This window comes from Balaenoptera physalus (genome assembly GCF_965194825.1).
Source record: "Balaenoptera physalus genome assembly, chromosome: 1".
Classification (NCBI taxonomy): domain Eukaryota; kingdom Metazoa; phylum Chordata; class Mammalia; order Artiodactyla; family Balaenopteridae; genus Balaenoptera; species Balaenoptera physalus.
The window spans coordinates 180961919-180988334 of NC_138882.1; the positions used below are offsets into that span (position 1 = coordinate 180961919).

A 26416-nucleotide genomic window follows, 5' to 3' on the forward strand; every position below is an offset into this window, starting at 1 on the left:
GTAATTGCATAAAATTAAATTTTATTTTGAAAATGTTCAACATTGGAGGTTTTTAAATATAGATCCCATTTATCATGTGGTTATTTTGGGATTTGTCAGTGGAAGGAAGCCAAATGTCCTTTCTTGGAAAGGACTCTCCTTTGTTTTGGGATGTGTCCTTTCTTCCTGCAGTCTGGGTATTAGAACACCCTTTCTTTTATAAATAGATCGATGAGGTGGGTTCTTTGGTGTCCTTCCTTGGTAAAAATAAACCCCATAGTTGAACTCTATTTCTTTAAACCCCATAGTTGAACTCTATTTTTTTAAACCCCATAGTTGAACTCTATTTTTTTAATGTCTTGCTCTGTGAAATCCCAGAACCTCAGCATCGCCAGGTCATCATCAAGGTAGCTTTGGGATTCCCAATTTACATCACAAAAAACATTACAGTTTCTTTTTTAAAGAGACCAGAAATCAGAGAGGTTCAGTAATGAGCCTGAGACCACACAGCTGGAGAAGCCAAGCTGGCATTCAAATGCGGCGCTCTCTGGTCTGGAAGCCCAAGATGGCACGATTGCCAGTCATCTTCTCCCCACTCCCTGGAGGAAGAATGAGGTCCAGTGCTTGGCTCGAGTGTACCCAAGGTTTACGGAGATGAGCCCCAAAGAAGGCTTGGTACTCATCCCAGGAAACCTTCTAGTTACTAATCTGTACCTTCATCCTCTGAGGGAACATGGTTAATTCTGGGTCTGGTGCCCCAACAGCAGAGAAAGAGGTACAGGCAACCCTCCACAGCAGGGGAAATACCTGTGTGGTTATTATTAGTCTTGAGAAGGAATTTTATTTAATATCTATGTGGCAGAATTATGGAGTCACTTTTGCTTCCACTTCAGTGAAAATTCTCTACAGGATGGTAGTGATAACCCAACAGCAGAACTGAAAAGTCAATGCATCCCAGGAAAGCCTCCCTCCTGGAGAAGCAGGGCCGTCTTCAGGGATGAGGAGAGACACAGTTGGCCTGAAGTGAAGGGTGAGATTGCAGCACCAGAGCGGCTGATCTCGCAAGTGGAGGCCGGGGACTCTGACCTTGCCAGGTCTAATGACCAGAGTCACTCTCCTGGAACTCTGGAGGGAGAAGTGTGGCCGTGGGGCTCCTCTGAGCCCAGTGGAACATCAAGAAAGAATGAGGTCCCAGACCTGGGAGCCTCTCTGGGGATCCCAGCAGAGTGGGTAAGCTCTGTGCTGTTGGAGAGGGTGTAAGAGTCTTGGTCCAGGAGGAGCTCACTGAGGCGGCTAGGTGCAGAGGAAGTTGGGAAAGTATTGATAACGAGGGTTGTAGCTCCTCTTGTTTCTTTTCAGGCAGTAGACGAAATGCTGGTCACAGGTGCAGAGCTGCATCTGGCAGAGGGACCCACGTTCTGCAAACAGGACACCAAATGCAGGATGAGGAAGAAAAGAGATGCTCTGTGACACTGACTCTGGACTTTCTTCAGTCGGGACTCGCTGCTAGCCTGAGCAGCCTCCCCAGTCTCCTTCCTGCCCTCAGTCTGATGTGGGAGGCACAGCTTCTACACTGGGGGTGCATAACCTGATGGAAGAGGCACAGCTGCTCCCCAGGGCGAGGTTTCAGCTGAGGGAGACACAGCTCCTGCCCTCAGGGAGTCCCCAGTCTGATGGAGGACACGCATTCCCTCCCCATCAGACTGGGAGCTCCCAGTCTGGTGATGGAGACAGCCCTGGCTCTGGAGGAACTTCAGTTCTCATAGAGGAGACACCATCCCCAGATTTAGCTTTGAACTCAGAAGGACCTGAGCTTGAATCCCGACTCTAGCTGTGTGCACTGGTAAGCCTTTGAGTATGTTTCCTCATCTGTAAAATGGGGACACTAAAGCCACCCCACAGCAAGCAAAAGGACGTATGGAAAGCACTTGACTCCTAGTACATGCTGAGTCTAAGATGTTTCTGCCCGCCCCCTAGAGGTCAGATACAGCTGCAATAATCCTGCCCCTGTTGCCCCCATCTCTGCCCCCCCAAGACACAGACTGGCTGACCTCTTGGGGCATCTGACCTCAGAGGCAGCAGGGACCCAGGCTCTTCCAGTGGCCTGAATGGAAGCCCCAGCCTTACCACAGGTGACCAGGCCCCATGCAACTCTGTATCTGTACACCTGTGTCAAGACATTGCAGCCTTTTTTCTCCAGCTGTGCGTAGCAGTGGTCATGCATCCAACAGCACCTGTCAATGCAAGAGATTTAGATCCTGAGCAGAAGGGGCCTGTCCCTTGAGCAGAGGCCACCATGGTTGGTGAGGTCTGACCAAGAAAGAGTCTCATAATATGGCTGAGTCCTTCCTGCTCTTCCATTAAGGCTGTCCCACACTTGTAACAGTTCACGGACCGGCTCTTTCCTCCTGGGCCCACGGTGAGACTACATTTCCCAGCCCCCCTTGCAGGTATGTGTGGTCACATGACGAGGCTGGCACCCTGGGAAATGTACAGCACTTCTAGACCTAACCATAAAAACCTCCCACTCTAGGAGACCTTCAAGATGGTGGAGGAGTAAGACATGGAGATCACCTTCCTCCCCACAAATACATCAGAAATACATCTACATGTGGAACAACTCCTACAGAACACCTACTGAATGCTGGCAGAAGACCTCGGACTTCTCAAAAGGGAACAGACACCCTCAGGAGACCTACACACAGAGGCGGGTCCAAATCCAAGCTGAACCCCAGGAGCTGTGCGAACAAAGAAGAAAAAGGGAAATCTCTCCCAGCAGCCTCAGGAGAAGTGATTAAATCTCCACAATCAACCTGATGTACGCTGCATCTGTGGAATACCTGAATAGACAACGAATCATCCCAAAATTGAGGCGGTGGACTTTGGGAGCAACTGTAGACTTGGGGTTTGCTTCCTGCATCTAATTTGTTTTTGGTTTTATGTTTATCTTAGTTTAGTATTTAGAGTTTATTATCATTGGTAGACTTGTTTATTGATTTGGTTGCTGTCTTCCTTTTTTTTATATATATATATATATATTTTTCCTTTTTCTCTTTTTGTGAGTGTGTATGTATATGCTTCTTTGTGTGATTTTGTCTGTATAGCTTTGTTTTTACCATTTGTCCTAGGGTTCTGTCTGTCTGTTTTTGTTTTTTGGGTTTTTTTTAGTATAGTTTTTAGCGCTTGTTATAATTTGTGGGTTTCTTTTTTGGTTTCGTTGCTCTCTTCTTTCTTTCTTTCTTTTTTTTTCTTTTTTTATTACTTTTTAATTTTTTTATTTTAATAACTTTTTAATTTAATTTAATTTAATTTATTTATTTATTTTTCTCCCTTTTCTTCTGAGCTGTGTGGCTGACAGGGTCTTGGTGCTCTGGCTGGGTGTCAGGCCTGTGCCTCTGAGGTGGGAGAGCCAAGTTCAGGACATTGGTCCACCAGAGACCTCCCGGCTCCATGTAATATCAAACAGCAAAAGCTCTCCCAGAGATCTCCATCTCAAAGCTAAGACCCAGCTCCAGTCAATGACCAGCAAACTACAGTACTGGACACCTTATGCCAAACAACTAGCAAGACAGGAACACAACCCCACCCATTAGCAGAGAGGCCACTTAAAATCATAATAAGGTCACAGACACCCCAAAACACACCACCAGACGTGGTCCTGCCCACCAGAAAGACAAGATCCAGCCTCATCCACCAGAACACACACACCAGTGTCCTCCACCAGGAAGCCTGCACAACCCACTGAACCAACCTTAGCCACTGGGGCAGACACCAAAAACAACGGGAACTACGAACCTGCAGCCTGCGAAAAGGAGACCCCAAACACAGTAAGTTAAGCAAAATGAGAAGACAGAGAAACACACAGCAGACGAAGGAGCAAGGTAAAAACCCACCAGACCAAACAAATGAAGAGGAAATAGGCAGTCTACCTGAAAAAGAATTCAGAGTAATGACAGTAAAGATATCCAAAATCTTGGAAATAGAATGGAGAAAATACAAGAAACATTTAACAAGGACCTAGAAGAACTAAAGAGCAAACACACAATGATGAACAACACAATAAATGAAATTAAAAATTCTCTAGAAGGAATCAGTAGCAGAATAACTGAGGCAAAAGAACAGATAAGTGACCTGGAAGATAAAATAGTGGAAATAACTACCACAGAGCAGAATAAAGAAAAAAGAATGAAAAGAATTGAGGGCAGTCTCAGAGACCACTGGGACAACATTAAACACACCAACATTCGAAGTATAGGGGTCCCAGAAGAAGAAGAGAAAAAGAAAGGGACTGAGAAAATATTTGAAGAGATTATAGTCAAAAACTTCCCTAACATGGGAAGGGAAATAGTCAATCAAGTCCATGAAGTGCAGAGAGTCCTATACAGGATAAATCCAAAGAGAAACATGCCAAGACACATATTAATCAAACTATCAGAAATTAAATACAAAGAAAAAATATTAAAAGCAGCAAGGGAAAAACAACAAATAACATACAAGGGAATCCCCAGAAGGTTAACAGCTGATCTTTCAGCAGAAACTCTGCAAGCCAGAAGGGAGTGGCAGGACATATTTAAAGTGATGAAAGGGAAAAACCTACAACCAAGAATACTCTACTCAGCAAGGATCTCATCCAGATTTCGACAGAGAAATTAAAAGCTTTTCAGACAAGCAAAAGCTAAGAGAATTCAGCACCACCAAACCAGCTTTACAACAAATGCTAAAGGAACTTCTCTAGGCAGGAAACACAAAAGAAGGAAAAGACCTACAATAACAAACCCAAAACAATTAAGAAAATGGTAATAGGAACATACATATTGATAACTACCTTAAATGTAAATTGATTAAATGCTCCAACCAAAAGACATAGACTGGCTGAATGGATACAAAAACAAGACCCATATATATGCTGTCTACAAGAGACCTACTTCAGACCTAGGAACACATACAGACTGAAAGTGAGGGGATGGAAAAAGATATTCCATGCAAATAGAAATCAAAAGAAAGCTGGAGTAGCAATTCTCATATCAGACAAAATAGACTTTAAAATAAAGACTATTACAAGAGACAAAGAAGGACACTACATAATGATCAAGGGATCAATCCAAGAAGAAGATATAACAATTGTAAATATTTATGCACCCAACATAGGAACACCTCAAGATAAGGCAAATGCTAACAGCCATAAAAGGGGGTATCAACAGTAACACAATCATAGTAGGGGACTTTAACACCCCACTTTCACCAATGGACAGATCATCCAAAATGAAAATAAATAAGGAAACACAAGCTTTATATGATACAGTAAACAAGATGGACTTAATTGATATTTATAGGACATTCCATCCAAAAACAACAGAATACACTTTCTTCTCAAGTGCTCGTGGAACATTCTCCAGGATAGATCATATCTTGGGTCACAAATCAAGCCTCAGCAAATTTAAGAAAATTGAAATCATATCAAGTATCTTTTCTGACCACAACGCTATGAGACTAGATATCAGTTAGAGGAAAAAATCTGTAAAAAATACAAACACGTGGAGGCTAAACAATACACTACTAAATAACCAAGAGATCACTGAAGAAATCAAAGAGAAAATTAAAAAATACCTAGAAACACAGGACAATGAAAACACGATGACCCCAAAACCTATGAGATGCAGCAAAAGCAGTTCCAAGTAGGAAGTTTATAGCAATACAATCCTACCTCAAGAAACAAGAAACATCTCAAATAAACAACCTAACCTTACACCTAAAGCAATTAGAGAAAGAAGAACAAAAAAACCCCAAAGTTAGCAGAAGGAAAGAAATCATAAAGATCAGATCAGAAATAAATGAAAAAGAAATGAAGGAAACAATAGCAAAGATCAATAAAACTAAAAGCTGCTTCTTTGAGAAGATAAACAAAATTGATAAACCATTAGCCAGACTCATCAAGAAAAAAGGGAGAAGATTCAAATCAATAGAATTGGAAATGAAAAAGGAGAAGTAACAACTGACTCTGCAGAAATACAAAGGATCATGAGAGGTTACTACAAGCAACTATATGCCAATAAAATAGACAAACTGGAAGAAATGGACAAATTCTTAGAAAAGCACAACCTTCTGAGACTGAAACAGGAAGAAATAGAAAATATAAACAGACCAATCACAAGCACTGAAAATGAGACTGCGATTAAAAATCTTCCAACAAACAAAAGCCCAGGACCAGATGGCTTCACAGGCAAATTCTATCAAACATTTAGAGAAGAGCTAACACCTATCCTTCTCAAACTCTTCCAAAATATAGCAGAGGGAGGAACACTCCCAAACTCATTCTACGAGGCCACCATCACCCTGATACCAAAACCAGACAAAGATGTCACAAAGAAAGAAAACTACTGGCCAATATCACTGATGAACATAAATGCAAAAATCCTCAATACTAGCAAACAGAATCCAACAGCACATTAATAGGATCATACACCATGATCAAGTGGGGTTTATCCCAGGAATGCAAGGATTCTTCAATATACGCAAATCAATCAGTGTGATAAATCATATTAACAAATTGAAGGAGAAAAACCATATGATCATCTCAATAGATGCAGAAAAAGCTTTTGACAAATTCAACACCCATTTATGATAAAAACCCTCCAGAAAGTAGGCATAGAGGGAACTTACCTCAACATAATAAAAGACATATATGACAAACCCACAGCCAACATCGTTCTCAATGGTGAAAAACTGAAATCATTTCCTCTAAGATCAGGAAGAAGAGAAGGTTGTCCAGTCTCACCACTATTATTCAACATAGTTTTGGAAGCTTTAGCTACAGCAATGAGAGAAGAAAAAGAAATAAAAGGAATCCAAATCGGAAAAGAAGAAGTAAAGCTGTCACTGTTTGCAGATGACACGATACTATACATAGGGAATCCTAAAGATACTACCAAAAAAATGCTAGAACTAACTAATGAATCTGGTAAAGTAGCAGGATACAAAATTAATGCACAGAAATCTCTTGCATTCCTATACACTAATGATTAAAAATCTGAAAGAGAAGTTAAGGAAACACTCCCATTTACCATTGCAACAAAAAGAATAAAATACCTAGGAATAAACCTACCTAAGGAGACAAAAGACCTGTATGCAGAAAACTATAAGACACTGATGAAAGAAATTAAAGATGATACAAACAGATGGAGAGATAGACCATGTTCTTGGATTGGAAGAATCAGCATTGTGAAAATGACTAGTCTACCCAAAGCAATCTACAGATTCAGTGCAATCCTTATCAAACTACAAATGCCATTTTTCACAGAACTAGAACAAAAAATTTCACAATTTGTATGGAAACACAAAAGACCCTGCATAGCCAAAGCAATCTTGAGAAAGAAAAACGGGCTGGAGGAATCAGGCTCCTGGACTTCAGTCTACACTACAAAGCTACAGTAATCAAGACAGTATGGTACTGGCACAAAAACAGAAATATAGATCAATGGAACAGGATAGAAAGCCCAGAGATAAACCCATGCACATATGGTCACCTTATTTTTGATAAAGGAGGCAAGAATATACAATGGAGAAAAGACAGCCTCCTCAATAAGTGGTGCTGGGAAAACTGGACAGCTACCTGTAAAAGAATGAAATTAGAACACTCCCTAACACCATACACAAAAATAAACTCAAAATGGATTAAAGACCTAAATGTAAGGCCAGACACTATCAAACTCTTAGAGGAAAATATAGGCAGAACACTCTATGACATAAATTACAGCAAGATCCTTCTTGACCCACCTCCTAGAGAAATGGAAATAAAAACAAAAATAAACAAATGGGACCTAATGAAACTTAAAAGCTTTTGCACAGCAAAGGAAGACATAAACAAGACGAAAAGATAACCCTCAGAATGGGAGAAAATATTTGCAAATGAAGCAATTGACAAAGGATTAATCTCCAAAATTTACAAGCAGCCCATGCAGCTCAATATCAAAAAAACAAACAACCCAATCCAAAAATGGGCAGAAGACCTAAATAAACATTTCTCCAAAGAAGATATACAGATTGCCAACAAACACATGAAAGGATGCTCAACATCATTAATCAGAGAAATGCAAATCAAAACTACAATGAGATATCATCTCACGCCAGTCAGAATGGCCATCATCAAAAAATCTACAAACACTAAATGCTGGAGAGGGTGTGGAGAAAAGGGAACCCTCTTGCTCTGTTGGTGGGAATGTAAATTAATACAGCCACTATGGAGAACAGTATGGAGGTTCCTTAAAAAACTAAAAATAGAACTACCATATGACCCAGCAATCCCACTACTGGGAATATACCCTGAGAAAACCATAATTCAAAAAGAGTCATGTACCACAATGTTCACTGCAGCTCTATTTACAATAGCCAGGACATGGAAGCAACCTAAGTGTCCATTGACAGATGAATGGCTAAAGAAGATGTGGCACATATATACAATGGAATATTACTCAGCCATAAAAAGAAACGAAACTGAGTTATTTGTAGTGAGGTGGATGGACCTAGAGTCTGTCATACAGAGTGAAGTAAGTCAGAAAGAGAAAAACAAATACAGTATGCTAACACGTATATATGGAATCTAAAAAAATAAAAAATGGTTCTGAGGAACCTAGGGGAAGGACAGGAATAAAGACGCAGACATAGAGAATGGACTTGAGAACACGGGGAGGGGGAAGGTTAAGCTGGGACAAAGTGAGAGAGTGGCACGGACATATATACACTACCAAATGTAAAATAGATAGCTAGTGGGAAGCAGCCACAGAGCACAGGGAGATCAGCTCGGTGCTCTGTGACCACCTAGAGGGGTGGGATAGGGAGGGTGGGAGGGAGACGCAAGAGGGAGGGGATATGGGGATATATGTATAGCTGATTCACTTTGTTATAAAGCAGAAACTAACACATCATTGTAAAGCAATTATACTCCAATAAAGATGTTAAAAAAAAAATTCCCACTCTGTCCTCCACTCTCTCTCTCTCCATCTCAGCTGGATGGAGATGCCCCAGCCGAGGACTCTGACGCCATGGGGAAAGTCACAAGACAGGAGAAACCTGGGTCCTGGAATTGATATGTGAGTCACATGGTTAAATGAGCAAAAACTAAACTTCAAGTGTGATCGCTGTGGGAAACTGCATTTTTTTAAAATTTAGATTTATAGAAAAATCGAGAAGCTTGTACCAAATGCTCCCTTTTACCCCACACCCAGTTTCCCCTATTATCAACACTTTTTATGAGTATAATATGTTTGTTACAGCTAACAAACCAATACTGATACATTATTAAATAAATGTTAACTAATTAAATAATAATATATCACTATTGATTCATTAATTGTAGAAGTCCATAGTTTCTTTAGATTTTCTTAGTTTTTACCTAAATGTTCTTTTCTATTCCAAGATCCAGTGATGGACACCATGTTACATGTAGTTGTCCTGTCTCTTTAGGCTCCTCTTGGCTGTGGCAGTTTGTCACACTTTCTTTGCTTCTGATGACCTTGACAGTTTTGAGGAATGGTGGTCAAGTCTTTTGTAGGATGCTCTCCTACTAGGATTTCTTTGATGTTTTTGTCATGATAAGATGGGTTATGGGTTTATTTTGTTGCCCTTGTTGTTCCAGTTTTGGCCACTGGGGGCTCTCCCAGTTGGCTCCTGTGCTCTTTGACATATTCCTATCAATGAGGGGTTTGGTTTGGGTTTGTTTTGTTCGAGCCCTTCCTTAATTTTGGGCAGTACAAAAAGCTCCAGGTTCATCTTGTATATTTCCTGCCCTAGTCCTAGGATCAGCCATCTCTCCAAGGAGCCTCGGTTCCTCTTATTGGAGAATGGTATCAGAAACCAGGTCTGGTCACTAGGTGCTGCTTATTGCTTCTGGGGTACTGTTTCTTTTAGGGCCTCTCAGACGACAGAGCAAAAAAATTATGTGTCTATATTAACCCACGTAATTACACATATCTCTACATATTTTTATATGTAACCATCTGCATCTATATGCTAACTAGGAGTTTATACTGAAGTCTCCAGCTCTAATCCATCATCACATAGATCACTCTAGCTTCCTGTCCCTGCTTGTCTGGTCTGTAAACTCCCACTCCAGCAGTGACAAGCTTGGCTCCAACCATCTGCCCTCCGTTTGGTTAAGCCCCCCCATCCCCTTATACATGTCTAGCTGTATAAGAATTGTTAACCCAGCAGGTTGTATTTTTCAAAGAACAATCTCTCCCATCTCACATGTTCTTCTAGAACATTGCCACTTCCCAATCAAGAGGTGGAAACTAGGCCCCCTCTCTCTTAAAGCCTTTGTGACTGCCTTGACGAAGAGAACAGTGGAAGTGACACAGTAGAATTTCTGAGGCTGGATCATAAAAACGCCATGCTCTTTTGTCATGCCGTTCTGGAACACTCACTCTTGAAACCCAAGAGTCACCGTGCTGTGAGGAAGTCCAGACAACCTTAGAGAGGCTTAAGTGAGAGGAACTGAGGCCCCTGGCCCACAGCCTCAGCTGAGCTCCCCGCCAGCAGACAGCAACAACTTGCCAGCCATAGGAGTAATCATTCTAGAAAGCAGATCACCCAGCCTCAGCGGAGCTGCCCAAGCTGAAGACATGGAGAAGAGACAAGCCATCCCACCAAGCCTTGCCCAAGTGGCAGAATCTTAGCAAAATAAATGGTTGTCATCGCTTTAAGCTACTACATTTTGGGGTGGTTTGTTATGTAGTGATAGATCAACCAATATATTAGGCACTGAGATTCGGGGAGTTACTAGATGTATCTTGGGCAAGTCAGTTAACCTCTCTGAGACTCAGTTTTCTTATCTATAAAATGGTGCTTTAATACTCATCTTTCAGAATTGATATTGAATTAAATGAGATAATGTGGATACAGAGCCTGAAGCATAAAGGGCAGTTATGACAATTAACTCACCAATCAGTACCATCCTTGGGGGTTCCTTGACCCCCCCAGCCGCAGTAACAGCCGTAGAAGCCATAGCTCATCAGGGCGGGCTTCCTAGTCACCTTCTCAATCATCACCCTCAGCTCCAGCAAGCTCCCTGGGACAGCAGGCACACCTGAAAGACAGCCCAGGCAAACCTGCTCCAGCCCCACTTTCCCACATGCTCCCGCCCTTTCTGTCACCTTGAGGCTCGGAGGGACCAATGTGTCCCTTTTTTATCCTCCCCATTCATGGGAGAGGAATGAGAAATGTGAGGGAAAACAGTATAGAGAAGGGATTAAAAGTTTGGACGTGGACGATCCCAGCTCTGCCACTAATTCACAGTATGATGTTGAATAGGTCACTTCATCTCTCGGAGCCTCAGTTTCCTCATCTGCAAAACGCGGGGGGGGGGGGTGCCTAAAATGAACGCCTACCTTTTGGAGATGTCATGAGGGTTGAAAAAAGATAAAGTATGTAAATTTCTAGCACAGTGACAGACACGTAGTAAGTGACCAAGAAATGTTACGGATAATGAATATGGTATCTGTATGAAGCAGGCAGACAGGCACTTCCTGTCTCTCCTGATGATACAGCCGTCCCTCCCCGCAATTAACACCATCTGGAACAGGAGGCACAGAATCTTAGAGCAGTGTGGGACCAGTAGAGATCGCTGAAGCCAGCTCCCTCATCTTGCAGTTGGGAAACTGTAGCTCAGAGGGGAAGGCGCCTTGCCCAGGGTTTGGCAGTGAGCCAGAGGCCCTCTCCCTGCACTCTCCCACTCTTCCTGCAGTCTCCAGGGATCTGGCAAGGCATCAGTAGGACAGCTTGTCAGAGGTTGTGTATATGGTGACGGGGCTGCAGGGGAGGCCTAAAGCCAGGCTCCCCCCACGTTGGGCAGTTCCCTCCAGCTGGGAGGTGGCAGCAGGTGGGACGTGTAGAAAACCTGGCCAGGCCTGAGCACAGAATGCCCAGGAATCGTGGAATGGAATATTTATATAAGGATCTTGTGTTGTGACAGTTTTATCTTATTTTATTTGGCATCAAAGTAAAAAATCTGCCTCCCATCTACAAGCCCCATGTCTTCCACATGGCACAATCTTTCCACATCCCCTCCTAGAATCCTGCCGCAGCCCAACCGTCAACTATTATTCTGTGTCACAGATGAGGAGACAGAGGCTCGGAGAGCCCAAGGCTCTTGCTGAAATCGACATAGTCAGGGTAGAGCCAAGGTTCAAAATCAGGTCGCCAGGACTTCCAAGACTGGTGTCCTTTCCACTACCTTATTGTTCCTGGGGGGTGAAAGGTCAAAAGTTCAGCGGTCTCGGGGCAAGCACTTACTACAAGCCAGGAACCAAGCCAGTGTGAGGAGGCCCTTCATCTCCAGCGTTCTGGAAAAGAAAACACAGCCCATGACACGTCAATCGGGAGAGGCCCTCATGGCCCATTCAGACCCACTCCTGGCTGGGGAGGGCCACTCCACGGCCCGCCAGGCCCCACCATCTCATGCTGGGCAGTAAACAGGCAGCAGCAGCTGGAAAAGACGAGGCAAAAACCTCAAGGAGTTGACCCAAGGGAGGTCCCTGGGAGGAGAGGGGCACCCGTGGGTTGTTGTTCCCATCAGAGATGGGAGAGAATTTTCCCATCGCAAATACCCCCAACACAATCGCTCCTTCCTGAAAATTCTTTTTCAATTATATTTTACAGCTCTGTTGGTATAAAAACAAATACAATCCAGGCTGGATTCATTCTTATACGTTCATTATATTATATTATGTTTTCTCCTGATTTTAAAAGAACTTAAAATTAAAACATTTTCATGGGCCCCAGGCACCATGTCTACCTAAAAAATAAGTCAACCCTGGGTGCTCACAACAGCTCTGAAGGGTAGTATCATTGTTCTGCAGGGGAGCAAAATTTGAACCCCAAAGTGTGTCTCTTTGGCATAAGGATTAATTTAGGCTGATTAATTTTAAGAAACAGAAGATTAGGGGAGTCTTTCTTTTTACCTCTCCTTTAGCCGCCTCAAGAATTTAGATAAAGGGTCTGCTCCCGGCATAGAGCTATTACAGAGGCATCTGCAAGGAATATGGGAATAGTTGTGGCTGGAGAAACTTGACAGGGCCTAGAGACCAGAGTCGACCCTGTGTTCCATTGTCTCTGCAGGCCCAGCAAACATTTGCATAACAAACGTTTGCTTTTCCAACTCTATGTGAATTACCTTCCTCCCCTTTGAAGTCCCAAACCCCTACCCCCAACATCCTCTCTGGTCTTTAGCAGAAGATGGTATTTAAGATAAGGGCTTGGGCCATTTTGGTGAGTTCCTTAGTTTTCCTGGGTCTCTCCCATGTGTACGTGTTATTAAACTTTTGTTTGATTTTCTCCTGTTAGTCTATCTCATGTCGATTTAGTTCTTAGACCAGCCAGGAGAACTTAGAAGGGTAGAAAATGTCTTCCTCCCCAACAGTTCTCATTTTGCCAGTGGAGACATGGAGGCTCAGAGAGCTCAAACAACCTTCCAGAAGTCACGCAGCTGGTGAAAAGTGGAGGTGAGGTTCAAACCCAAGCCTGGCGCATCCCTCACTGCCTCATACGTCCTCCCTCCCTAGAGGGATGTGTTCCCCTTTGAGCCCAGTGGGCTAGGGTCCTTCACGTGCTCTACCCCCTGGGCCTGGAGGCCCCAGCTTCCCTCCCCAGCGTCTACCTGTGACAAACGCCTGAATCACTAGCCACGAGTCCAAAACAATCACCCCCAGAAGGCAAGGGACGTTCCTTATGTCTCGGGCCAGTGACAGATTCTACCTTGGCCTCTTAGAAGTTCCTTACCAGTGGCTGCCTGCTTCCCTTCCCTCTCTGGATCCCAAAGTCCTCGTTCACCCAGAGCTGCTCAGCTGGCCTACAGTCTGCCAGGATTCCACTCCGATGCCCTGCTGTCTCCGATCCCTGGGTTCCATGGTCACTCTGCCAGAGCTCTGCCCCGGGCCCCTGGTACCTCCTGAGACCTGGCTCCAAACACACAACCTCCAACTCCCCAGGGCTCCCAGCAGCTGGGCTGGCCTCTCCATGCCATCCTTTGTCCAGCAGCTCCTCTGAGTTCCAAGAACATTCCTGAGGGTTCTGTCTGCCCACAGCCTCCGCTCTGAGGGCTTTAAACAGACAAGGGAAATGACCCTAGACCTTACCCTTCCAAGCCAATCTTCCTCACTGCTTCCTGGAGCTGTGGCAGGAGGAGGACACCAGCTACCATGTACTGGGCACCTAAGACATGCCAGACACCGTCCACTGTCTCCTTAAACCTGCAAATGACCCTAACAGGTGGATACTGTGAAACCTGCTGGCAGTGTCTGCCCTTTAACAGTCATTTGTTGAACCAGAGAATAGCAGTTGTTGACTTTACAGGTGAAGAAATGGAGCCTCAGGAAGGGAAAGTGAGTTGCCCAAGGATTCAGCCCAGGACTGTGAATGTACTCCTTTGACTGACCCTACTCCACTGCTTCTGAACAGCCCCTGTGTACTAATCATCTTGTTCATTTTCTATATTTCATGACACTTTAACATCTTGGGGACCTTGCCGGGCTGGAAAGAGACAGCCCCTCCAAGACTAGCTAATCCCTAGATAAAGCAAAAGACTCTCCTGTGACCATGGCTTTCAAGTGCAAACCAACTGATCCTAAAATCCCATGCCCAACCACTTCGTCTATCTCAATTTCGCACTCCCAGCCAATATTTCCCCTGGCCTAAATCACCCCAGGGCCGGGGCCAGACCACCAGGGGTCACCCCTAGAGCCTGAAGTCCACTGAAATTATTCAAGTTAGCCTGTCCTAAACTGTCTACCCTGCCCTGTCTTGCCTTCGCCACAGAAAACACAATACAGGCTCTGGGCCATGCTTTCCCTCATTTCTTCTGTCTCCCTATCAACCCTGGTGCTTCTCTGTGTGGCCCTGCTAGGTGTGGTGCGCTCCCTTCTCTTGGAAACTGTAACAAACTATCTTTTAAATGCAATCGTCTCCTGATCTGTTGGCTTCACCATACCTGAAGAAAATCAAAATCCCAGGTGCACATTAGATCATCTTGGGACATGGCTGTTGGTGTGAGGGAGCAGTGCCAGGTCCCACACAGAGGAGTCTGAAGGTGCACAAAAGAAGTTTCACAGAGGACGTGGCAGAGGCATTGAAATAGCTGCTCTGGAGGCCGGGAAAGTGGACCATCAATGGATCCCAAAGCAGGCTCCCAGCAGAAGGATGTGGGGTTGGCTATTTTTATCAAGCAACCGTGGAGGAGAATGAGCGAGGCCAAGAGATAATTGTGGAGTGGAGTACAGGCTGCGGTAATGTGAGGTGGGGAGAGTGGGGACAGACAGCCTGACAGAAGCGTGGAAACAGGGGGGCCGGGCAGTGGCCGGGTCACTGGGGAGACGGGTCCTCCAAGTCTACATACAGCAGACCCCCTGCTCCCAGGACCACCCCCATCCCAGTTCATGTCTCCTAGATGGAAATGATCAACAGCACCAAGCCCCCACTACACAGAAGGTGCTATTGAGAAACCCCCCCGAAATCTGGGGGAAGCCATGGGGGGCCAGGGGTCTCCTCTCACAGCCCCCTCCCTCTATACGCCCTGACCCCACCCGCCTCGGGCAAGGCAGCCCCCAGAATGAGATTCCTCACCAGTGACACCTTCTCTCTGTCCTCGGTCTGGAGTAGAGGCAGGAGCTGGGCCCAGCTGGTTTTAAGGGCCTCCCTGCCCACCTCTTACACCCCACCTGGGCCAGCTCCAGGATTCATGGAAACCCCCACAGAAAGCCTTACTTCACCCCTCAGGACCGCTGGGGATATTTTTCCTGTCTGCGCTCAGAAGTAGCTATTTCCTGAAGCACGTCAGACGCCTGGGAGGATTTCGGGAGAGACACAGAGGAGGGAATAACCACAGTCAAGGTTATTCTCCATCGATGGCCCATTTTCCCTGACACACACCCCCTCAACACACAATTTTCTGAGAAGATGTGGGTGTGAGCTCCTTCCTCTCCTCGCTCTTGACTTCCTTTTCCCTCCCCCTCCCCTCACGGCAGTATCAGAGAGAAGCCCCTCCTTGGGCCCTGATGAACCCTTCTCTTCCCAGGACCTAAGCACCAGGCACCCGTAGGAACGCTGTGAATTCATTTTGATACGGAAAGTACTTATCGAGTGTCTAATCCCTGCCAGGTTATTGCTGGGGATTCGCTGTGAATAGGACAGCTTCTCTTCTGGTTGGGAAAACAGATAGTAAAGGCATCAAATAAATATACAGTATGTCCAAGGGCAACAGCTGCTGTGGGGAAAAGTCCTCTCTGTTCTGCATTTTCATTTCTTTTTCTCAACCAGTTCCTTCCTCTGCCTACAGGTATAAACAAGCTTCACCATCCTAAACCAAACAAAAGGAAGCCAAAAAAAAAAAAAAAAGGAAAACATCCCTTGCCTCTGCTGACCTCTCTCCAGCTTTCTTTTTCCTCTAAAAGCCAAAATTCAGGACAGAGACACCGACTCATGCCCATCACCCACTCTCTTCTGAACCCCTTGCTGCCTACCTTTTGTTGCATCCCTAAGCCGGCTCTCAGGGATCCCCCAAAGCCTGGCATTGCCCAAGCTCGGGCTTCTCTTGAACACTCCATCCCAATGACCACCTCCTCCTTCTTGAAACTCTTTCCCTCTGGCCATCAAGAGGCCAGAGTCTGCCATCCGTCCTCCTGCGGCTCACCCCCCATCTTTGTTGACCCCCAAATGCAGATGTTTTCAAGGGACCTGCTCCTCCCTCTCTACCCCTCTCTCAGGGTGAGTTCTCCGTGTACAGGGATTTAGGTCTTATTTCTAGGCAGATGTCCCGAGATATCCCAGGTCAAGCAGTGTCTGGCACTAACTCTCACTCAACAATAAACTTTCAGCCCAGGGCAACAATAAACTCCCAGCCCAGCCCTTGGAAATGCTTTGCTTGTCCTACCAAGTGACTTTAAAAAATGGAATTAGTAGCTTATGTATAAATGTGAAGAGATCTCAGACTGAAATCCAAATTTCCAGCTTCTCTGTGAAAGATCTGGCTCTGGAGTTGAGAAGTAGCTACACGCAAAGACTGCACATATGTTTAGCTTTGCCCTGGTCTTCCTCGTTCCTTCTGCTCACGCTGCCTTATGTGGCTTTCTGCCTGGAGGGCTCTCTAGTGGGCTGCCATAGAACTCAGTCTTGAGTTCGATCCTCTCCACGTGTTCATCAGTAACGGGACAGGGAGTGCCTTGAGAGCAGAAACCATCTCTTCCGCAAACTCGTGTTTGAAGTGCTCAGCTCAGAGCCTAGCCCATAGTAGTTGCTCAGTAAATGTCGTATAAGCACATTAAAGGAACCCATCCCAGGATGAAGAGGTCACTGAGGGCTTTCTAGAAGAGGAGGCACCTGGACTGAATCTCTAAAGTAGGTTGGAGAAATTGGAACCCTTGTGCACTGTTGGTAGGAATGTAAAATGGTACAGTTGCTGTGGAAAACAGTATATGGCAGTTCCTCAAAAATTAAAAGTAGAATTACTATACAACCCAGCAATTCCACTTCTGGATGTGTTCCCAAAAGAACTGAAAGCAGAGTCTCAAAGAGATAATTGTACATCCATTATGATAGCAACATTCTTCACATAGCTAAAACATGGAAGCAACCCAAGCGTCCACTGACAGGTGAATGCATAGGTAAAATGTGGTGTGTACATACAATGGAATAGTATTCAGCCTTAAACAGGGAGGGAATTCTGAAATAATCCAGTCACAAAAAGACATAGACTGGGCTTCCCTGGTGGCACGGTGGTTAAGAATCCGCCTGCCAATGCAGGGGACACAGGTTCGAGCCCTGGTCCGGGAAGATCCCACATGCCGCGGAGCAACTAAGCCCGTGCACCACAACTACTGAGCCTGCGCTCTAGAGCCCATAAGCCACACTACTGAGCCCGCGCGCCGCAACAAAGAGTAGTCCCCGCTCACCGCAACCAGAGAAAGCCCGTGCGCAGCAACAAAGACCCAATGCAGCCAAAAATAAAATAAATTGATGAAAAAAAAAAAAAGACTATATGATTCTATTTACATGAGATAATTAATCAACATCATAGAAACAGAAAGTAGAATAGTGGTTGCCAGGGGCTGGGCGAGGGAGAATGGGGAGTTAATGTTTAATGGATGCAGAGTTTTAGTTTTATAAGATGAAAAGAGTTATGAAGATGGTTGGTGGTAATGGTTGCACGACACTATAAATGTAGTTAATGCCACTGAACTACATACTTCAAATGGTTAAGATGGTAAATTTTAGGTTATGTGTATTTTACCACAATTTTTAAAAATGAAAAAAAAAAAAGAGAGAGAGAGAAAGTGGATTGGAGTTCACCAGGACAAGAATGTGAGGAAGGGCATTCAGGTAGAAGGAACAGCACATGCAGGGCTCATAGGCATGAATTATAAGGGCTCATTCAGGGAACTGCAAACAGATGGGGTAGCTGAGGGTGTTAGGCAGCGATATTCTAGTAAATATTTAATAAATGACTCTCCGGGGTGTAAAAAGCCCTCATTTTTAACATTTGCCAATTTCTGTCGTGTAAATACTCTCACCCTGAGCAATTTCATGCAACTAACATCATGTCACTGAGTGTAGAGCTGGGAACACACACTTACCAGGCAAGGATGCTTGGTAGCAAAGAGCCTGCGTTCTGGAAGTGCCATTTATTAGCTGTGACCTCGGGTAAGTGCTCTGTTCCTCAGTTTACCCACCTGAATAATGGGGTGAATCATTTTACCTGCCTCATCCCTATGTTCTGAGTTGATACATGGCAGGCATTTAGAATTGTGTTGGCACATAGTAAAGGCTCAATTCATGTTTGCTATTTTTCCTAGGGAAGACGGACATGCGAGCTCTTGACTTCTCAGAAAAGGGGACCTTCTCTACGTGTATAGTAGGAATTTAGGAATGGTGGGAAAGGCTAGCTGAAGAGATGCAACTGGGTGTGTCAACAAAGAACCTTGGGTGTCAGGCTAAGGAGTTTTACTCTTCTGCTGAGTGTCTCAGAATGACCTCGATCAATAGCAAGATGATGTGACTTCAATAAGAAGAGACTGAATGGGTCTTATCCTAAGATCCCCAAAACTGAAGCACACAAGGACAGCGGTGGGTGACACAGCTCAGCAATCATATGTATGATCCCCAAGCCTGGTATCAGTCAGATCACAAAAGCAACAGCTGTGTCGGCAGTGACGGCAGGAGTGGGTGCCCAGAATGAGGTCCTAGCTGACCTTACCTGGAGGGGAGTGCCTGTTCCTGAGCCCCATCTCCAGGAGGGCTTCTTGAAAACTGGGGGTGTCTGGGTCACAGGATGCCTGTCAGATAGACGGAATGGGGGCCGACTGGTGTTTGGAAGGGGGTTTGGGGTACCCAGCCTCTGTCTCCAAACTTCTGAAGGATATTCAGGGGTAAAAAGCATAGTTGTCCCACGTGGCTCCACTGCAGAGCTGGCCGCAAGCGTGGGCACTCCAAGGAGTCAGGTTTGACCTAGAGCCAAGAAAGTTTTTTCTAGCAACTCCATTGTCCTGGGGAAATAATGAGCTGTCTTGGGAGTGGTGAGTTTCCTATCCCCAGGGGCACTTTTTATTTACCACTTTTTAGGAACAGAAATGTAGTAGGGGCAGGGGGGACAGAGGGGGTGAGTCACGCCCTCGCTTGACTTCACAGGAAAAGGAGCTTTCTTTAGGTGATGGGAACACGAGAGCCTCATCAGAAACACATGAAGTCAGTTATGCCAGTTACGAAGATTAGGTTCATAGGTTTGTAAAAGTGTAGAAAATATGTTACATTTTACCAAGATTAAAAAAAAAAAAAAAAAAAAAACCAGAAAAATCAGGAGTCCTTCAGTTGCTCTATGGCATGGAGAAAGCTGTCAAATATTCTATGCTCCCCACCTTCTTGGGTGTCCTGCCCCAACATTGATTCACGCCCAAGTCATGTCCAGGGATGTTGGGAAGAGCAACGTCTATTAAGTCGGACACGGGCTGGATGAGCTCCAGGTCCGACATTCTGTGACAGTGCGTGCTCTCATGTTAGCCTGTTCTTGAACATTCCAAGCTTTTCTACTGAGGATTTTGGCACTTGCTGCTCCCCCTGCCTAGAATACTAATACTTAGCAAGACATGGTGCTCTTCATTCCTAATCCTCTAGGTCTCATCTTAAACGACACCTCTTCCAGGAGGCCCTCCCTGACCATCTACCCAAGGTAGCTCCTCCTCCTCCCATTAATCCCATATCACTGTTTTTCCCCTGCACAGCACTTACCACCATCTTTTTTTTTTTTTGATGTTGTATGCAGTATATTATTCAACAAAGTTTTTTTCTTCTTCTGCAAATATACAGATGATTTATCTACTTAGGTACAAATGATGAAAATTCTATATAGTTGAAATGATTTCATATTCAGTGATCATATTCCTCAAGACTAAACCAACAAATCATAGAAATATTCTGACCCAACTCAACAAACTACTAAATTGGATTTTTTTCCGTTTATAAGCATTTGACAATTATCAACATTCAGCTAACTTTAACTTTTCCCATTAACCTAGCCAAGCCTAAGTAATTTAGCGATTTCTCATGCCCATTTTACCTTTCTACAACTCGACAGCCTTCACAGCACTTTGACATCATCTTTCACTCTCTTTGATGTATTTCTTTACTTGTTTATGACGTCCGTCTCCTACCCCTTCCCCTAGAGAGCAGGAAACTTGTCAGTCTCGCTCTTCATCACATTATCAGCCACTAGCGCAAAGCCTAATACATATTCGGTGGTTGATACTTTTTTGTGGAGTAACAGCAATTGGATTGGTAAACCAATTAAGCCCGGAGCGAGTAGCAGCCTCACTGGATTTCAGCCATTCTGTAGGTTGGCAGTTTGCTCTAAAGACGCACGCAGCCAGCCCAGTCTTGGTCTCAGTCTATTGGTACATATGTAACAGGCTCAAGTTCAACTTTCACCAAAACTTTTGCTAAAAGTGCAATCCAAACACCTACTTGGTAGCAAGGACATGTTTTGCTTTATCTTTGAAAAATCAATTCAACTGTTCGTTCTTGGGAAACATTCCCTGAACTAGTCTTCCTTTCTGACTCTGTTTCTGTTGGTCCCTCCATCTGGAATGTTCTTCACTCTCTTTTTCACCTGGTAAAAGCCTACTGTTCTTCCATGCAGTAATGTCACCTCTTTTTTGGAGGCAGGAGAAACCCTAGAACAACCTATGGCTCTGACTGGCGAGATCCAAGACCTAAGAGCAAAGCTTCTAGGCTCGTGATCCTGAGATACTCACGATTCCAGGCCAATCCGCTTGTCTTCAACCCCAGTCCAACCCAGCAACCATTTCCTGAGCAAGTCCTGTGGACAGAGCTGCAGTGAGGCACTAAGGAAACAGACGCAAAGCAAAATCAAGAGATGGTGACCCGGCGCCTGTCTGTTAGCACGGGGGAGATGAGAACAGGCCTTTAGAATGCCCACGGCACCTAGAAGAACGTTTGAACTCCTTCCCAGCGCTTAAGAGGAGGAGCCGCCTCTTCCAGACGCCGCCCTGATATCTGCCTGGCAGAGTTCACGGCCTCCCCTTCTGTTCCTGGGTCAATCGGCCTCACCTCTATGACAGCACGGGTCACAAGCTGCCAAAGTCAGAGTACCTGCCTCCCCCGCAGGTACGTGGCCCATCATGACCTGCTGCCACGCCTCTCCAGGCTTGCCTTGGATCCACCCACGCCTCTCCAGGCTTGCCTTGGATCCACACACAACCCAGCGCTTTGCTGGGAAGAAGACTGATGCCAACCCCTTCCAGTGCTCAGACACACCGTCTTGTGCTCTCTCTCTCTCTCTCCACCCCCTACTCGCCTCCCTCTCTCTCTTTTTTCCTCCTTCCCTTTCTTCTTTTACTCCCCCCACTTTCTTCTCTTCCTCTATTCCTTCTCCTCTTTCTAGACTTAACATGCTTAGCATTCAGTAACTATTTTGTGAGCACCTACTATGTGCCAAGCTCTGTTCTGGGGAAAAGCAATGAACAAAACAGATGAGAACTCCACGCTCATGGCCCCCCATAGACCTTGCATTCTGGTGGGAGCAGACAGAAATAGACAAGTCAATAAATAAAATATATAGAGTTTGGCAGGTGTTGATAAACGCTATGGAGAAAAATCGGGAAAGGAGGAGAGTGGTGTGTGTGTGTGTGTCTGTGTGTTGTGGGGAGGAGGGTTGATGGTGGGAGCAGCCAGTTTAAATAGGGTGGCCAGGAAACACCTCAGGGCAGAGGGGACATGAAGGAGGGGAGGGAACAGGCTATGGGGACACCCTGGAGAAGAAGCCTCCAGGCAAAGGAAGTACAAAGGTCCTGGAACAAACGCATATCTATGAGTTGGAGAAATAATAAGGAAATTAGGTCTACCTTTGCCAAAAAGCCTTCTTCTGGACCCATCGTCCTGCCCCAAACTGGATAAGTTCTGCTCCTCTGTGTTCTCCCAGCAGCCTGTGAGCTCCCACATCATAGCACCAATCACAGTACATTACAACGTCTCCCCACCAGACAGGGAGCAACTTGGCGACATTGGACTTTCCAGCACCCAGCATAGGGCTTAATACATATTTATTGACTGTCGAACTGAATCAATCAATGAATAAACAAACTAGGCTATGAATCCTTGGGGGTGTCTCATCCATCTCTACCCCTGGCAGCATCTAGTACACAGTATGGCACAGATTGGGCCCCAGAAAAAAAAAGTTTGTTGAATGACTAATAGAAATAGCTAATGCTTATTAAGCACAGACACCATGCTAAGTTCTTGATGTGGCTTATCCCATTTATCCTTAAAGTGATCCTATGAGGGAGGCACTACTGTCCGATGCAGTTTGCAGATTAGAACAGCGAGGCTCAAAGGAAAAGAAATGACTCACCCAAACCAGACAGCTGGTAAGCGGCAAAGCTCTGAGTTGAACCTCATTAGTTTGACTCCCAAGGCCATGTCTGCTCAGCCCAAAGCTAAACTGCTTTCCAGAGAAGAGGGCCTGGGAGTGGAGGGAGGGAGGGGTAGGGAGAGATAGAGGAAAGGAGAAGAAAGTTCTCCCTACACGGGCCAAGAACAGCATCTTCCGCATCTCTGTACTCCTTTCCACATGTACCAAAGTGTATGGCATAGAGAGGATTGTAGTAAAAGTTAAGGAATATTAAGTAGATGTTGACGATTCCTTTTCCCAAAAAGGAATAGTTTTGTGTGGTTTAAGTTAAAGAGAAATTCCGGCCAGGCCTCAGATTAACACGAACAGAAGTCGCAACTTGAATCCTACGGATAACCCTGCCCAGCTTTGCCCCTAATCTTAAGAATGATCTTCTGGGTAACCTCCATCTCCCTTTAGGTGTGGTCTTACCTCTTTAAGAATGACACAGTTCACAAGGTTTGACACATTCTGGGTAAAGGACCCTGCAGCCCGAGGGATCTCCTCTTACAGGGTCTGTGCCTTGCCCACCCCTCCCAGGGCCCCCTCTTTGGCTTCCTGGACCCCATCTTCTGCAGTCTCACCCACTCCGGCTGGTTGGCCTGCAGCCTCCATGCCCACAACTGACCTCTCTGGCCTGGCCTCAGCTGCTGCTCCCACAAGCCGCGTCATCGGGCAGAGCCTGGAGCCCCAGGCCCTGCTGGCTCCCCTCCTCCAGCCACAACATTGGGGTCCACAGCTGCGGATCCCAGTGGATTCTAGGCCTCCAGAATCTTAAAGCCGTGAATGAGAACGAGTGGTGAAGACAGGCCTGGAGGTGGTGAGAAGGAACTTCTGCCCAGACCCAGCCGGGCATCTGCCTGCTCAGCCCACAGCTGCCCTGGCAGGTGCAGGAAGTCCAGCAAAAAGCCTGGAACTGGCTCTCCTGCCAAACAAGCCTGGGCAGTCACCCAGAGAATTTCAACGAGGGTGAATGTGAGTCCTGAATTATCCAGGTCACAGCCTTATCCGGCTTCACAGGCTTTGCTAATCTCCTCAAGCCTGGAGAGATCACCCGCCCCCCCAACCCCCACCTCGGTCCTGAGCTCAGAACTTTCTTAAGGATCCGACAGTCTGCTAAGTAACTCGACTATTTTAGTCCCTGGGGTCCTCAGTCTTGACGGAGGCAGAGGCCTGAACACAGAGCCTGGGGATGGGATGCCTAGGAAAACAGATGGGGAGGAAGGTGGTCAGAGGGGGAGGTACTGGAGCCGTCAGGGAAGCAAATGTACTTCTGGAAGTGAGTTCTGAGAGTGGGGATCAGTGGCCAGAAATCACGTGGTGTCATTCATTTCTGGATACCTACCATCATTATTTCCTGAATACCTACTGTGTGCCAGCTACTGGGCTGAGAGGCAGGTACAGAGATGAATAATGGAGGGGGTGGTGCGGGAAGGCCCTTGCTCTCAAGGAGCTCAGAGTTTAATGATGGAGACAGCGAAGGAATGAGCACACCACCGAAAACATTGCAGAAGTGCCGGGATAGATATGCCCAGAGCAGCAGCGGGGAGAGGGAGGCCCCGCCCAGCCAGCACAGGCTGGGGACTAATAACTCAGCAGCCACAATAATGATGGTAGAATTAACATTTGTGAGCACTTACTGTGCACGCTGCTAAGCGCAACACGTGATTTATCCCGTCTAACATAGGCATTAACTCCGTGGGGGAAAGGGCCGTTCAGACAGCGGTCCAGGAACTTGGCCAAGGTCACACAGCTAACCAGAGCCTCCCATGAGCTTAGAAGGACCCTTTATTCAGATTGGCAGGCCCTGGTTTGACTGGTATAGTCCTTGACACAATACAGATACTGTCTTTTTTTTTTCTCATCATCAGAGAGGGAGATAAAAGCCTTAAAAAACAATCCAGAAACGTATAAAGTAAAAAGTGAATCACAATCCACCCAAGATAACCATTTTTCAGAATGATTTCTATTCTTAAGAATAATATTTAAAATAACCCTGATTAAAAATAATTTTTATCTCTTTCTTTGAGATTTTGTCCATATTGGCTTTTTTTTTTTTAAAAAAAGAATTAAAGCCTTAAAGATTGAATTGGAATTCTTCCTTGGCCCTTCTTCTGCCCTATTTCCAGGCTTCCTTCCCTATCGACAGATAAACAAATCATGAAATTGATGTGTATCCACAAAATTAATAACATTATTTCCTGGTTTTTATTTCTACACAAATGGAATAATAGTGAACTTAACATCTTGCAAGTTGCTTTTTTCACTCTATCCACATTGATCCCTATACAACTGATTTAAGGTATATAATGAAAAAGGCAATGTTGGGTAATAGACTATCCACATTTTTTCTTAAAATTTTATTTTGAAAAATTTGAAATCGACAGAAAAGTTGCAAGATTCATGTAATTAATACTCATAAATCCTTCAATTCACCGATTGTTGACATTTTGCTATAATTGCTTTACTTCTCTCTCACACACACACATTTGAGGGTAAGTTGCAGAGATTTCATTCTAAATAATTCAGCATCTATCGTCTAAAGATAGACATTCTCTTACATAACTAACACAGTTATGACACTCAAGAAACTTAACATTGATAGAATACTATTATCTAGTATACATTAAAAATGTTTAATATCCAGTTTTCCCCTGTTGTCTCAATAATGCTCTTTATAACCAATTTTTTGATTTTTTTTCAATCCAGAATCCAAACAAGAATCAAGCATTGCATTTAGTTGCAATCCGTTGTGCCTCTTTGGTAATCTTTCATCTAGAATATTCCTCAGTCTTTTTTGTTTGCTTGTGTTTATGACATTGACATTTTTGAATCCAGACCAGCTGTCTTACAGAATCCCCTCCATTTGGATTTGCCTGATTGTTTCCTCATGGTTAATCAGGTTAAACATTTTTGATAAGAATACTGCATAGGTCAGGTGGGGAGTGAGTATGGTATGAGGTAGGAATTCCGTATCTCTGTAGCGAAGGTTGATGATTTCAATACCTTTTGTCAAACAGTACAATCTTTCCCTTCTGATTTTAATGCTCCCTCTGTCACCTAAGTTTCCACCTATGCTTAGATCTGTTTCTGAGCTTGCTTTATTTTACTTTGATCTATTTGTCTACACTTGCCCTAATATCACTCTGCCCAATTACTATGGCTTTTTAAGTCTTCATATATACTAAAGACATCTCTCTTCTTCCTCCTTCTTCTTTAGAAATGTTTTGGTTATTTTTAAACACTTATTCCTCCTCATGAATTTTAGAATCAGTTTTTCAAGTTCTATGACAACTCCCATTGGAATTTTTATTGGAATTTCATTGAATTTTGTAGATGATGTAATGATATTTAGTCTTGCTAACCCTGAACATGACATGGTCTTACTCCCCATTTACTTAGGTCTTCTTATATGTCCTTCAATAAGGTTTTATGATTTTTCTTCCATACAGTTAGATACTATTCAGCAACAAAAGACATGAACTATCAGGCCTCAAA

At 44.8% G+C, this 26416-nt stretch overlaps 1 protein-coding gene across 7 annotated transcripts; it reads right to left on the bottom strand.

Moving 5' to 3' along the window:
* On the bottom strand, positions 1-25740 carry LOC309654958 (phospholipase A2 group V-like). Of its 7 annotated transcripts, none has more exons than XM_082449699.1 (7): positions 23547-25740; positions 21264-21328; positions 20570-20671; positions 12265-12314; positions 10915-11059; positions 2107-2213; positions 1-1397 (listed from the first exon to the last, which is right to left on the bottom strand). In XM_082449699.1, exons 3-7 carry the CDS (start codon positions 20608-20610, stop codon positions 1273-1275), a joined length of 468 nt encoding a protein of 155 aa, XP_082305825.1. In that variant the 5' UTR covers positions 20611-20671; positions 21264-21328; positions 23547-25740; the 3' UTR covers positions 1-1272. The 7 variants fall into 7 exon arrangements, with proteins under 7 accessions (XP_082305825.1, XP_082305826.1, XP_082305822.1 ...); XM_082449700.1 differs by adding an exon at positions 12933-13001 and having other exon boundaries at positions 2147-2213; positions 14106-21328; XM_082449696.1 differs by adding an exon at positions 12933-13001 and having other exon boundaries at positions 14106-21328.
* Positions 25741-26416: the final 676 nt, after the last annotated feature.